Genomic DNA, 15030 nt, shown 5'->3' on the forward strand with positions numbered 1-15030 from the left:
AATCACAAACGAAGAGTAACTATCAATGGAATGATGTTGGAGTGAAGTGAGGTCTCAAGTGGGGTTCCACAGGGATCTGTTCTGGGTCCAGTGTTATTTAATATCTTTACCAGTGACCTGTATGTAAGGCTAGATAGCATACTGATCAAATCTGCAGATGACAAAAAGCTAGAGGGGGTTGCCAACACTTTGGAGGATAGAGCTAAAATTCAGAAGGATCTTGATAAAATTGGAGAACTGGGCTACAGACAACAAAATGAAATCAAACAAAGATAAATGTAAGGTGCTACACGTAGGGAAGAAAAAGCAAATGCACAAATATGGAATGGGGGATACCTGGCTTGGCAGCAGCCCTGCTGAGAAGGATCTGGGAGCTGTGGTGGATCCCAAACTCAACAGGAGTCAGCAATGCAAAACTGTTCCAAAAAATCAAATGCAATTTTAGGTTGCATTAACAGAAGCATAGCATGCAAGCCACGGAAAGTGATAGAACTGCTCTACTCAGCACTGTTTAGGCCTCAGCTGCAGTAGTGGGTCCAATTTTGGTCACCAATATATAGAAAGGATGAAGAGAAACTGAAAAGGACCCAGAGGCAAGTGACAAAGATGATCAAAGGGATGGAATGCAAACCATCTGAGCAAAGGCTGAAGGAACTGGGTATGTTTAGTTCAGAAAAGGAGATTAATGGGGGACATGATAGCTGTCTTCAAATACTTGAAAGGCTGCCATAAAAAAGATGGAGAAAAGTTGTTCTTTTTTGTCACAGAGGGCAGGACAAAAGGCAATGAGTTCAAACTAGAGCATAGAGATTTAGATTAAATCTCCGGAAAACCTTCCTAATGGTAAGAACAGTAGGACAGCAGAGCAGACTGCCTCGGTTTTCAAAAAGAGGCTGGAGCCATCTGTCTGGGATGGTTTAGACACAACAAATCCTACATCTTGGCAGGGGGTTAGACTAGATGACCTTTGCAGTCCCTTCTAACTCTATGATTCTAACCTCTACTGGCAAACCCTTTCTAGTGTGGCCACAGCCAGCATGTCACAGAGACCCCAGTCACAGGGCTTAGATGTGCACCAGGAGGATGTCCTGCTGGGTTTGGGCCTATTCCTGATCTGGTGGCAGGTTGCTATACACTCCCCTGCCTTCCACCCCCCCCCCCCCAGACTTGCCTGCACTCTCATGAACATGTGTGTGCTCACCAGTCCTCTGCCCCAAGCCTTACGCTCACAATCCCCTCAGGCTGGGTACACACCAGCATTTTGCTGGGATTTCCTGTCCCTGCACCAGCCCCTGTGCAGGGTTGTAGTGATAAATAATGAAGTGGCTAAACTAACCTGAGCTAAATGCCACCATCCCCAGACAAGAAGCGGGTAAACTCAGTTTATCCAAGTTTACTCTCAGCTCCACGACCGGATTTGAGGCACCCATGGCAAAGGGCTCCAGCATAGACCAGCCAGTAGCGCATTAATGGCCATGTGGCCTAACACTGCTCAGAGCAGGCCCAGGTGAGCCAGTAATGCTGGAATGCCTAGTGTTCCCCCAGCTGTGACTGGTTGCCAGAAGGGCTACACCTGGGGGAGCTGAGGCAAACTGCCAGTATAGACAAGGGGCCAGATCCCAGCCCTGCTGTAATGGTGCCCAGCGTATGTGCAGCACAGGCCCAGCGTCCCCTTTGCTAGCCCCCTGCAACTGCCTGGCAAAGGAGAACATGCTCCAGCAATACTGGTCTGCAGCCTGGGTCAATTAGAGCAGCTCCTGGGACTGCCCAAATGTAGGCCCAGGGCTGCCTAGAATCCAGGAGTCCCCTTCTCCCCCATCCCATTCTACCCTTTCTGTGCCTGCCAGCTGAGAGGCCCAAGGCCTCCAGGCAAGGAGGAGGGGTGATGGGTATCACGCATGGGCAGGGCCAGGTGGGGGTGACTAGCAGAGTCAGTGATGGCGGGGGGAAGCTCCAGGGGAATCCCCTCCCCCACCCTGGAGCAGCAGCCAGGCTCCTAAACAAAGGCCCCATTGGAAGGAACTAAACCCTGCAAAAAGAGTGCACTGGGGACCCCTCCCCAACCCCCTCCCCCAGCCCCTTCATAATCCCCTGCACTGGCTCTGCCCACTCCTTCCCCCTCATTCACCAAGAGGATTGGCAACAAAACATCACTGACCTTAGCAACCCCAGCCTCCCATTGCTTAGCAACCACTGTTCAAAGGGATACAAGTGAGGCTGCAGACTCCCCATTAGCTGCTTCTGTGTCTGGCAGCAGGAGTGGCAGGGCAAAGCAGGGTAGCTGGGGGACAGAGGCTGCACTGACATGGGGGAGATGGGGAAATGAGGAGGAAAATGAGGGTGAGAGAGAGGAAGAACTGTTCACATCCCCACCAGGCAGCAGCACTGGTGCCCCCTCCTTGTCCCAGGTGGGGATTTACTTGAGGCTCAGCGGCTGACCCCTCAGGGCCCCACACTCAATCCTTTGCAGTGGGCCAGAAGCAGTTCCCCTGGACCTCGCTCTGCTCACCCTTGTCCATGATGCAGACACCACTTGGGCAGCAACTTAGTCTGAACTGAATCCATTCCCAGGGGCCTCGAAACACCACCCCAAAGCAGCCCCCATGGAGCCACCCCCAAGTCAGGCAGACAGAGGCTGGCAAGATCAGGCCACCTGCCACTAGCCCCACAAAACCCTAGGGAGAGAGGAACTCCATGCCCTGCCTTAGCCAGTCCTGTCTGGATGTGGTTGCACCCAGCTGCCAGGCAGGGACAGGGGGCATGGGGCCATGGTTCAGGCTTTAAGGCCTAGATTAAGAGGGCTTGCTTTGTTTAGTGGCACTAAGATCCTGCATCTTTAAAACTATTTCTCTCTGTTTATTTCCTCCCCGCCACCCATGGTTCCTCACACCTTCCTGTCAACTGCTGGGAATGGGCCATTTTGATTACCACAACAAAAAGTTTTTTTTCTTCTTCTGCTGGTAATAGCAAATCTTAACTGATCACTCTTGTTATAGTATGTATGGTCACCCCCATTGTTTCATGTTCTCTGTGTATATATATAGCTTCCTACTGTATTTTCCACACTGTCCATCCGAGGAAGTGGGTTTTACCCCACGAAAGCTTATGCTCAAATACATTTGTTAGGTTTCAGAGTAGCAGCCGTGTTAGTCTGTATCCGCAAAAAGAACAGGAGTACTTGTAGAACCTTAGAGACTAACAAATTTATTTGAGCATAAGCTTTCGTGGACTACAGCCCAGCTCATTGGATGCATAGAATGGAACATATAGTGAGGAGATAGCTATACATACAGAGAACATGAAAAGATGAGAGTTGCCCAACCAACTTTGTTAGTCTCTAAGGTGCCACAAGTACTCCTGTTCTTTTTGGGCAGAGAGAGTGACTCCTAGCCCCCACCTTGTTTCACAGGGAGCCCGACTAGCAGCACATACGACCGTGGAGGAAGCAGCCTTCCAGGAGACAGCAAGAGTCATGGCCTGCCCCAGGCCCAGCAGATGCACCTGCCTCACCAGCAGCAGCCACATCCTAAGCGATTGCCCTCCCCTGCTCACGGCCCCAGGGGGCATGCCACATGCAGGGGTGTATGTGAGATTCTTCCTGGCCCCCATCCAGCTGCTCCCACCAACGGCTGGAGCTGTTTGAAAAGCACCACATGGGAACTGTGGCAACGGGACTGAAATCCCAGTCTGACCTCCCTGGTGAAACCACAGACACTTCCCCTTGGCAGGCCCCGCCCCCACCCCACTCCTAACTCACTCCCATCCCCCAGGGAAGATTGAAAATAAGCAGCCAGTTGCCATGGGAACAAGGGTGTCATTGAGCAGCCCCAGGACTCTGCCCTGGGCGCACTGCCCTTCCAGCCCCTCCCCTCAGCACAGCTCTGCCCTGGGCCCAGCCCCCGGCCCTGCCATCTCCCGCCAGCATAGCTCTCCCCTGGGCCAGCACCCTCCCAGTCCCCCTCTTCCCAGCATGGCTCCATCCAGGGCCCAGCCCTCCCCTTCCCGCTCCTGGCTCTACCCTTGGTCCAGCCCCCAGCCCTGCCCCATCCTGCCAGCATGGCTCAGCCTTGGGCCCAGCACCCTCCCCCCAGCACAGCTCTGGGCCGAGTGCCTCTGGCAGCACCCCATCACACTGCAACTGTGCCTTGGGGCCAATGACCTCACAGCTGCACCCCCTCTGCTTTAATTGGATCCCTCTGGTCAGTATCTATCCAGCCAACCAGCTTTTCCATGTGCCAGCCCACAGGCTCGCTCCATGCACTCCATGAGTCAAACCAGGCTCATCTTTTTCCCTCATTAGTACCAGGAGAGGGGCTCTGCAAACCTCTCGCTGTCCTGGGTGGCCCTTTTGCCTCAGTGTGGCCAACTGCAACTTCTCCCCAGTTGTGTTGCCACCGCACCCACAGGAGCGGCTCCTGGAGCATGCAGGGCTGCTGGGAATTGCTGCATTCCACAGAGCTGGCTGGGGCAGGGAAGAAATGTGCTCTTATTGCAATCACTATTGGGAGCAGAGACATCCTGTCAGTATCCCAATCCACCCAGAAATACATCATCCCCCCCCAACTGGTCTCTGCCGCTGGTGCACTATTCCATGCATGGCACTGCACCTGCATTAGGGCCGATGCATACAGAAGTACTGAAGTGCAGCCACCTCCAGGGAGGTGGCAACTGGTCAACAGAGCAAATGTTTAGTGTCAAAAGGAATTGCCTGGGATCTTGAACTGTCTATACAAAGCAGACAGAAACCAAGGCTTTTAAATCCTCCTCCAAGAGACCTACAGGCCCAGGATCATGCCATGGGAAGATGAGGCATTGACAGGTTGGCATCGCATTATTGTTCCAGGGAGCTAAGCACTTAACCAGTGACAAACTTGCCTGTAGCATGCTGGGAGCCTTGGCTGGGCTGTCCCTGAGGGGCCCTGCAAGCTGCTGTGCTTTCAGGCCTGGCGAGTAGGTAGCATCAGGGGAGCCCCTCATTGATGTAGAGATGCCTGCGAGCAGCACTGAACCCTGCTTTCCAGGGCCCTGGTGAGACAACTGGCCTCAGCAGCTCACATACCAGGAACAGCAGCCACAGCTGCACGGAGAAAGGAGCCAGTTCTGAGTCATAGGCTGAGTGGGGCAGCTGGGGCAGCTCTCCAATCAGTGAACCAGAGCCCACCAGGAATGCCTTCCACATCCCCAGAAACCAGACCTCAGGGCAGACTTGGAGACAGAGGCCTTGGAGAGGTGTGCCACTCGGCAAATCGCTCCCTTTATCCAGGCATCAGAGTCCCATCAGCTCCCTCATTAGCCCTGCAGAGACAGCACAGCCACAGGAGAGGAGCTGGATTCCAGTCTGGCTTGTGCTTCATCCTGGCATTGGGGATGGGGTTAAAGGCATTAGGAGACAGACAGGTGGAATTAGCTCCATTGGGAAGGCAGAGTCTTTCCTGCTGGGTAATCTGAGAGTGGGCAGGAGAGCCCAGTGGGACTTGCCCAGGAGCCTAGGGGCAGCACATATTTGTCACCTGAGCAGCAGAGCTGGGCCAGTTCCCCCCTCCCCCACTGCAGTGTCTCTCTCATGCTTACAGCTGGCTAAAATAATGATCATTTTTCGCCTAAATCCTCCCCACCTCAACCCATGCTGAAAGCTGTGATTTCCGTGGGTGCAGGGCCACCCTGCTGGCCACAGGCTTTTCTTGGTCTGCATTTTGGTGTCCAAGACACCAGCTCTCATTGGACAGCTTGGGCACAGGAGGGATTTACTTTTTTTTAAATTTTTGCTTTTGAAACAAAGTCCAGCAATATTTTTGCAGCCAGCCCTGCTCATGCTGGAGGGATACTCCTGCTATAGCTTGCCAATGCAGCCTTGTCCAGGCAAAGTTTGGGTGCCCCAGCTCTGTCCCACCCTGCCCCCTGCAGCCTGGCTGTAACAGATCTTTATTGGGATGTGCTTTGCGTTATTGGGATGTGTTAGTGCCATCAGTCTCAGCCCTGGTCTCAGGGCCGTCACTCTCCAGCCCCATAGCCAGCCCTCCCACTCCACCCCAAGCCAAAGCTTTCAGCATTCTGTGCAACAGACACCAATCCTTTCCCTTTCATTAAGAGAAGATCCTGTTGCTCACGCCTCTGTGTCTGCAAAGAGCCCCGAAAATCTGCCACTGTTCCACTTTAAATACCCTCTGAGTTGGAGAACATCCCCCTCCCACGCCACTGTCCCCTCTCCAGCAGCTTCGCTCCAAATCCCACTCCGCCCGGTACTGCCAATTAGCAGCTTTGCTGAAATCCCCTTCCCAAGCTCAACCTTCAAGTGACCCACCAGGCAGGGCTGAGCAGGCAGCACACACAGCCCCAGGGCTCCAGCAGCAGTCAAGCCATAAAAGTGTGGAGAAAGGCTGGCTCAGTCCCAGTGTGAGTGAGTGTGCGTGTGTGCGCGCAGGGCGGGGGTGTGTGTGTAGAGGACCCTTCAGGCACAGAGATCCTAACCCAGGGCTGGCCTGGGAGAGGGAGAGGGGTGTGTATGTGTGTCCGTGTCTCCCAAGGAGATTTTAGTTCTGTTTGTCCCCAAACACTGAGTAGACTCTCAGAGCTGCGATTGGTTGGGGCCTGAACAGGCAGGACAGTGTCCAGTTCCATGGTCTTGTAGGACTTAGTCCTCTCCTGTAAGGGGAGGTGTCTGGTACTCAGGGCAACAAGGGTGGAGTGGGGAGCAAGGAATATTGGACATACCAGGTAGGTGCAGCTGATGGGCAGCACTGTGAGACAAGGCAGCATGGATGGGGTGGAGGAGTGTGACACAGACAGTGCGCGTGGGGCAGGGGCTGGGATACAGGGGCAGTGTGGATGGGGCACGGGGGGTGTAACACAGGAGTGGGGGGCTGTGACACAGGGCAGTGTGTGTGTGTGAGGGGGGCATTGTAACAGGAGCCAGGGATGGGGGAGCTGTGAAGAGAAGTGCAGGTGGGGTGTGGGCATGGTGATGCAGGTACAGTGTAGATGGAGTTGGGGGGCTGTGACTCGGGAGCGGGGCAGTGACACAGGGCACTGTGGATGGGGCAGCTCAGGGGTTGTAACAGGAGCCAGGAGGCTGTGAAGAGAAGTGTGTGTGGGCCGGGGGCTGTGATGCAGGAGCAGTGCAGTTGGGGAAGGGAACGGGCTCTGACTGTCACAAACAAGTCCACACTCAAGGTTGTGCCAAGGGCTCCCACAGGATCCCAGCTCATCCCAGAGCCCCAGGTGGCAGTTGGCGTCCAAGCATGAATTTCCCCTGGCAGCAGCAGGCCCCAGTTGGGATTATGGGATTAGAATGGAACAAAGATCCCAGGAGCAGCGTCAATCTGACCTCTGACCCTAGCAAGAAAGAACTTTTGTGTGGCCCAGGCCCAAGGCACCCATCTCCTGCACACAGCACAAAGGAGCTAGCGGTTTGTTCAGGCCTGGACCTACATCTGCTGCCTGCCCTTCTCCCAGCAGCCCCAGCCCCACGTGCCCCCGCAAGGTTCTGTGCTGCAAGGAGTCCAGCTCCTCGTGTGGCCTGCTGCGCTGTTCCAGAGCCGAGCCCCGAAAACGCGGGTCCCTGGCAGCTCTGGCTGGGAAAGTGCAGGGCAAGACACTTCCTCCTGGTTCCCTCTCGCTCCCTCCCAGGACGCATGCACGTTGGGCGGCAAGACACAGCCCAGGAGAGACTAGTACACTCCGATGCAAGGCAAAGATGTACCACCGAGCCACTGAAACACTCCCACTCCAGCGCAGACAGGTGACGCTGTGCATGGACGCGGGCTCAGAGCCTGGCAGTGCACCTGTCTCACCAGACAGGCCTGTTCCCAGGCTGGAGGGAGGAGAGTCTCCTGGCAAGCAGAGGCCACCAACACATCAATAAGGGGAGGGTCACGCTATGGGAGCTTCCTGCCGCAACAGGTGACCATTATTGTGTGCACAGCCCCATCCCCTCCCCCACACTCAGCCATCAGCTGGGCTGTGTGTGGCTGAGGCCAGATTTGCCTCCCACACTCTCCTCAGCACAAAGCCTTAGGCATGAGGGTGGGCGAGGAACCCTGCCTGGTGCCATGCAGCCCCTCCCAGCCCCCCTGACCCCCACCTCCTCCACACCCCCATCTCTACCTGTCAGACCAGTCAGTCCAAGCTGCAGGGACGGACCCCTTCACCTCCCTGCCTTGCCCCATGGCCATCCCTTCCCTCAGCCGCCCTGGGCAGGGGGAAAGCCCTGCCTGATGCACCATGCAGCCCATGGGGCATGACTAATGCAGCCTGACAGCAGCAGCCCTCGGCTGGGGCCCAGCCAGGGGGGTGGGGAGGAGTGCACGGCAGGCAGAGCACTAGTGCGCTGTACACACAGGAAGACCCAGAGCAAGTCCAGCACAGGGAATGCCACGGCCTCACCCTCCTGGGGCCTGGCCAGTCACTAGATACTGCAGTCACGGGAGGAACCCATGGCTCCTGCCAGGAAACTCCTCTGGGAAGGCAAACACCATGCAGCTGGGTAAGACCAGCCACCCGACTGGCACCTCAGCCAGTGGATCAAATACCACAGAACCAGCCACTGCCCTACTGCTCCCCCATTGCTGTGTCTCACCTAGGGAGCCTCCAGCCCTGAGACAGGCCAGCATGTCCTCTGCTACATTTCACCCTGCCAGACGTCTACCTCGATATACACCAGCGTCCCCTCCACTAGTCCCAGCCCCACCCCCGACTTCCCCTACCTCCATATACACCAGCATCCCCTCCTCTACATCCCAGCCCCACCCCTGACTTTCCCTATCTCCATATACACCAGCATCCCCTCCGCTACGTCCCAGCCCCACTTCTGACTTCCCCTACCTCCATATACACCAGCGTCCCCTTCACTACGTCCCAGCCCCACCTCTGACTTCCCCTACCTCCATATACACCAGCGTCCCCTTCACTATGTCCCAGCCCCACCTCTGACTTCCCCTACCTCCATATACACCAGCGTCCCCTTCACTATGTCCCAGCCCCACCTCTGACTTCCCCTACCTCCATATACACCAGTGTCCCCTCCACTATGTCCCGGCCCCACCCCCGACTTCCCCTACCTCCATATATACCAGTGTCCCCTCCACTGCGTCCCAGCCCACCCCCGACTTCCCCTACCTCCATATACACCAGTGTCCCCTCAGACACCTCCCAGCACCCCCAGACTTCTCCTCCCTCCGCACACACCAGCGTCCCCTCTGCTACATCCCACTCCCACCCCCGACTTCCGCTAGCTCCATATACACCAGTGTCCCCTCCACTAGTCCCACTCCCACCCCCAACTTCCACTACCTCCATATACACCAGTGTCCCCTCCACTGCGTCCCAGCCCCACCCCGACTTCCCCTACCTCCATATACACCAGTGTCCCCTCCACTAGTCCCAGCCCCAACCCCGACTTCCCCTACCTCCATATACACCAGTATCCCCTCCACTAGTCCCAGCCCCAACCCCGACTTCCCCTACCTCCACATACACCAGTGTCCCCTTCGCTACATCCCAGCCAGACCCTCGACTTCTCCTACCTCCATAGACACCAGTGTCCCCTTCGCTATGTCCCAGCCACACCCCTGACTTCCCCTACCTTGATATACACCAGCATCCCCTCAGACACCTCCCAGTACCCCCGGACTTCTCCTGCCCTGATATACAGCAGCATCCCCTCCACTACATCCGACTGTCCCACCCCGATATACACCAGCCCCTCCTTGCTACATCCCAGCCGCCCTAGCCCCCCGACTTCCCCTAGCTTCCTATACACCAGCATCTCCTCCACTACATCCCAGCCCTGTCCCCAACTTCCCCTACCTCCATATACACCAGTATCCCCTCCTCTACATCCCAGCCCCACCCCCGACTTCCCCATCTCCACATACACCAGCATCCCCTCCGCTACGTCCCAGCCCTGTTCCCAACTTCCCCTACCTCCATATACACCAGCATCCCCTTCGCTACATCCCAGCCCCCCCGACTGTCCCATCCCACTACACTGCAGCCCCCCCGCTACATCCCAGCCCCCTCTGCCCCTGACTTCTCCATTCTCAATATATACCAGTGTCCCGTCCGCTACCTCCCAGCCCCACCCCCAACTTCCCCTACCCTGATACACATCTGCTACATCCCAGTCCCCCTGGACTTCTCATGCATTAATATACACCAACATCCCCTTTGCTAACTCCCAGCCCCATCCCTGACTTCTCCTACCCCAATGTACACCAGCATCCCCTCCGCTACATCCAAGCCACACCCCCAACTTCCCCCACCTCCATATACACCAATGTCCCCTCTCCTACATCCCAGCCCACCCCGGACTTCTCCTGCCCTGATATACAGCAGCGTGCACCCGCTAATCCCGGCCCCCACCAACCCCGTACTGTCCCACTCATCACACCGCCCCCCACTTACTACCAGCCCCCCGCCCCCCGCAGTTCTCCATTCGCAATATACACCGGTGTCCCGTCTGCTACCTCCCAGCTCCCCTGGACTTCTCCTACCCCGATATACACCAGCGTCCCCTCCGCCACCTCCCAGCCCCACCCCCAACTTCCCCTACTCTGATATACATCTGCTGCATCCCATTCCCCCTGGACTTCACCTACATCGATATACACCAACATCCCCTCCGCTAACTCCCAGCCCCACCCCTGACTTCTCCTACCCCAATGTACACCAGCGTTCCCTCCGCCACCTCCCAGCCCCCGGGTCCTCCCAATGGGTTCCCCTTTCCATTGCTGTCCCAGCATGTACTCACCTACAAACTCCGGATCGATGCGTGGGGAATAGAGCCCAAACTTGATGAAGATGGGGAGGAGGAAGCCAAAGCGGACCCACTCGATCACGTAGAGATGGGAGCGTGCTTCCTCTGCATTCAAGAGGTCACAGCCCAGGATCACGCTCTCTCCAACACGCCCAACCACAGCCTGAGACTCCACCTGGCCGTTACCTGCAGGGCCAGCACACGAGATTTCACGCTCATGGGGAGGATGTCCCATGAGCTGCAGCCCACAGTCTCCAGTGGAGCCCCTGCTATGTCCTAGAGCTCAGACACAGCACCAATAGGCCCCGCATCAGCCAGCCAAGCCCCACAAGTGTCCAAGTTATGCAAGGAGAGCCTGTGTGCCCTGCCCAGCCCAATACCCTGCAGCATGGCAGGGCCCATCACACCCAGCATCCAGGGCATGGTGCTCTCAGAGCAGGATCGAAAACCCTGAAAGGGAACGGCTTCTGGGCCATGAGTGACTCCTGGAGAGTGACTCCTGGAGAGTGCCTCACACTGCTCTGCTGAGGATAAGGGAGCCCCATGGGGTGCAGCTCATGGTCCCATAAGGCAGAAGGTGAGAGCTAACACTGCACCCTGTCCGGCTTTGCTGTGTGTGCACCAACAACACAATGCGTTCCATCCCCACATCCCAGCACCCTTCACAGAGGAAGAGCACCATCTTTGCCCTCCTTTTTAGAGCTATGCATGGATACAAAGTTTGTAGATATCCACATCTACATCACTGCAGAATGCAGGGTCAAAGAGAAAGGAATGGAGTAAGCGCGTGGGGGATTGATGCATCTCCCACTCCAGGCCCTCTGCAGCAGGAAATAACTTTCTCGAACAGCTCTGCAGGCTGCTTGCTGGAACTCTAGGGCAGGGGCAGTGCCAGGGGCCCTCAGAGATCCAGTCGTTATGGTCAGTGAGATTGAGCATCCCCAGTGGAGCTCCCTTAATGTAACCTGCTGCCTGGGCAGCTGGGTAGGGCATCACCTCCCCGGCAATCCCTCCCATGCCCTCCTCTTTGGCAGTTCAGCAGCATCACTGTCTCTGCTCTCCATGAACATGGTCCCCCCCTCCCCCTCGAGGAACATTAGCCTTTTTTGCTGTTCTAATCATGACCTCAGCAGCTCCTGCACCCTCCCCACTGCACACCCCAAGCTCTGGGGCCTGATCAAATCCAATTCAAAGCCACAGACAGTGGGTTCAGTGGCTCCGAGTCAGGTCCCTGGTGCATATAGCTGTGGACAATACACAGTACAGCATGCCATGCGCACCCGCTTACCTTCAGCAAAGTTGTTGGCGGACAGGCTGAGGTAGGCAATCCATAAATACCAATTCATAGCACAGCTCCCCCAACAACCACGTTGCACCACCTGTCCCAAGTCCTCCGGCTCGCTGCACTGCCCAATTAGAGACCAGGCCGGGGCTGGGAGGTAAGGACCGAATGGCTGTGCAACGGGGCAGAAGGGTCTGGTGGCCCCCAGGTGGGGCCCGTTAGGGCCAGGAGCACAGGACTCCTTGGCACTGTTCCTAGGTTCTGTGCTGTGGTGGCCTGACTGGAAAGTGCGGCTCCTCAAACCAGGATCCCTTGGCTAGCACAGACTGGGCGCTGCAGTTCAGGCAAGATCCAGCTTGTCTCAGCTCCCAGCTGCCCTTTGGTCTCCTGCAGGCTATAGGGAGCTCCGAGAAACACCTAGGAAATAAACCAGCACAAAGCCCTTAGGGAGCAGCTCAACACCTGGGCCGAGCAGAGGGGCCATGAGTCCCAACATGTCCCTGCCTCAGCTAGACACTGCACAGCCAAGCGCTCACAAAGCATCTGCCTCCTATTTGCACCCCTTTCTCCCCCTGCTCTGTTAACAGCAGCACGGGATGCTCTTCTCTTTACATCACTTCTCTCTCACCCAGTTCCCCCAGAGTTTGTGCTCTTCTGGGTACAGCAAGAGCCCCCTTAGGGACAGGCACGGAGCCCTCAGCCAACCTGTCCCTTCAGGTACATTACCTATCCCCAGCCCAGGGACCCCTGGATATGGGGGTGGGGGCACAGCCCTGCTCCTCCAGTCCTCTGGCAGCTGGGAGCCTTTGCATTCTGCTTTGCTGGGGTTCTTCCCAGCTGATGACTCCATTAATAAGAAGCATATGCCCAGCAGGAACCTGGTGCAGTGCCCGCTCAGTGCCCTGGAGCAGCATTGGCCTTACTGCCCTAGTGCTGGGATCTAGGCATGCGGCCTGGAAGATGCCGACAGGGGAGGCTCTCACTGTCCGTTCGCACCAGCCCCATTCCCTGTCTCTGGCATTGCCAGGGGCCACTGCTCCTGGGCATATGCAAGGGGAGCAGCGCTAAGCCGAGCTCCTACCTGGCCGCTGCCTTTGTTCTAGGTCCCGGATCCGATTGCCATGCAGGGCTCTTCCCTGCTTTTATGCGGAAAACAAACCAACTTTCCTGCGGGGATCGAATGTGCCTGCAGCCAACGGCAAAGTCCAGCCCCTGCCCACGCCCAGCCACCCCCGCCCCGCCCTGCAGCCATCGCCGGTGCAAAACATTCAAAAACAAACACTGTGGCGCCTGGCGCGGGCAGCCCCCATTGGCCAGGCTCGCCCCCCACCGCAGCCTCTTCCCTTGCACCTCTTGCGTTCACCCTTCCCACGGGATCTCAGCGCCTCCCCCACAGGCTGGGTCACTACAAACGGCGAAGCGGAGGCACAGAACCCAGGAGTCCTCGCAACCCTCATCCCTGCTACCTAGAGACACCCCCCACCCCGGGCCAGAATGGAACCCAGGAGTCCGGCGCCAGCACAACTGCCTTGCGCCCTGGCGCCCCCCGGGTACCTGCACCCGCGCTCGCCACGGGCACACAAGGCTCCTCCGCTGGCACCGCGGCGCCCCGCGCACCCCGAGCGCTAGCGCAGCTTCGGCGCCATGGTCCGGTCGCCAGTCCCCCCGGCCTGCGCCCGGACACGCTTCGGGACCGGCAGGGGCCTCTCCCGGGCACCCGCATTCCGGCGGGCGGCGAGTCGCGGCGACGCGGCCTCGGGGCCCAGGCGCTCCCCAGCCCGGCGGCTGCTTTCGCTGGGGACGCGCAGCAGGGAGCTCTGCACGTCCCGGTGGCCCGATCTCTGCTCAGCCCCGCTCGAACCAGCACCACAATAGGGGGCGGTGCCTCCGCTCCCCACCAAGCCGCCTTGCCATGGAGACGCCAAATGCCTGTCAGTGCTGAGAGCTCCGGCGCCCTCGGCGTCTCCAAGCCCGGCCTGCCCGCTTGCTCGCTGCTTGGGAGCGGGCAGTGGCGTCCGGGCCCCGGGCTCGCCTGGTGGCTCGCGTCCGCCTGCGCGGGGCCGCTGGCGAGCGCGTGGGGCGGCAGGCCGCCTCTGGGCGGGGCGCAGCGCGCAGCTCGCCGCGCACGGGACGCGACGGGCCAGCACCGCGGGGCGGGCCGGGGTCTGGGTCATCGCCGCCCTGGCAGCGCAGCAGGTGGCGTGTAACGTTCGCTTGGCTCCGATCTGAGCTAGGTGGTGGCAGCGCAGCCAGCCGGGACCCCCTGGCTGAGCGTGGGAAGCCATTGACCAGGTGCCGGGACCAGTCAGGGCTCCTGGCTTCGGGCCCTAGCGCTGGCACTTCGGGCGAATCGCGTCCACTCTCGGTGCCTCAACTTCCCCAACTAGCAGGGAGCTAGGACGTGAGCGTGTGCGGCTGCAGACATTCCTGCTAGCGCCGGGCAGTGGGGTCTTTGCTACACCAGGGTTGCGTTCCCAGTCAAACCCCAGCCCGCCCCCCAAGCCCAGCCCAGCCGCAGAGTGAAGCATTGTCGGCTGGGGAGTTACCAGCAGATGGTCCAGCCCCATGCAGGGCGCTCTCCCCTGAACAGCCCCTCCCCCCTGCAGAGAGATAAGCCACTGGCCTGGGAGACTATCCACCTGCCTCACTGCTTTGGGACATTTGAAACGAGACTGAACCAGGCACTGGTGATTAGGAGTGAGTTCTCCTTTCTCTAGCTAGGAAGGGTGTGTGAAGGAGTGAGCCAGCTGGGCTTTGCCATCCTGGGGATGTTCTAAGCTAGCTGTCCCCAAGGTAAGCCAAGGGCTGCTCGAGACCTAGCCATGAGAATCACAGGATCTTAGGAGGGACCAGATTTGTCTCCCTTCATCCTGCCTGGTGCTGCCTGTCACCAGGATTGGTATCTCGCATTCTCCCACCCCAGCTGCCTTGAACGGGCTCCTCCCCCACTCCAAGCTGTTGTCCAGTAGGCCTCATGGCACCTTGCATTCTCACG

The 15030-nt window shown here is 57.9% G+C and overlaps 1 protein-coding gene across 2 annotated transcripts in view; it reads right to left on the reverse strand.

Moving 5' to 3' along the window:
- IGSF9 (immunoglobulin superfamily member 9) overlaps nt 1-12178 on the reverse strand; it is a 49543-nt gene extending 37365 nt beyond the window's left edge. For both annotated transcript variants that reach the window (XM_032779496.2, XM_032779494.2), the window contains exons 1-2: nt 12042-12178; nt 10748-10939 (exon numbers count right to left, since the gene is read on the reverse strand). In XM_032779496.2, coding sequence (XP_032635387.1) covers nt 10748-10939; nt 12042-12099 — 250 coding nt within the window. In that variant the 5' untranslated portion in view covers nt 12100-12178. The remainder of the gene's footprint in view (nt 1-10747; nt 10940-12041) is intronic.
- Nucleotides 12179-15030: the final 2852 nt, after the last annotated feature.

This window comes from Chelonoidis abingdonii, chromosome 11 (assembly GCF_003597395.2).
Source record: "Chelonoidis abingdonii isolate Lonesome George chromosome 11, CheloAbing_2.0, whole genome shotgun sequence".
Taxonomy (NCBI): Eukaryota; Metazoa; Chordata; order Testudines; family Testudinidae; genus Chelonoidis; species Chelonoidis abingdonii.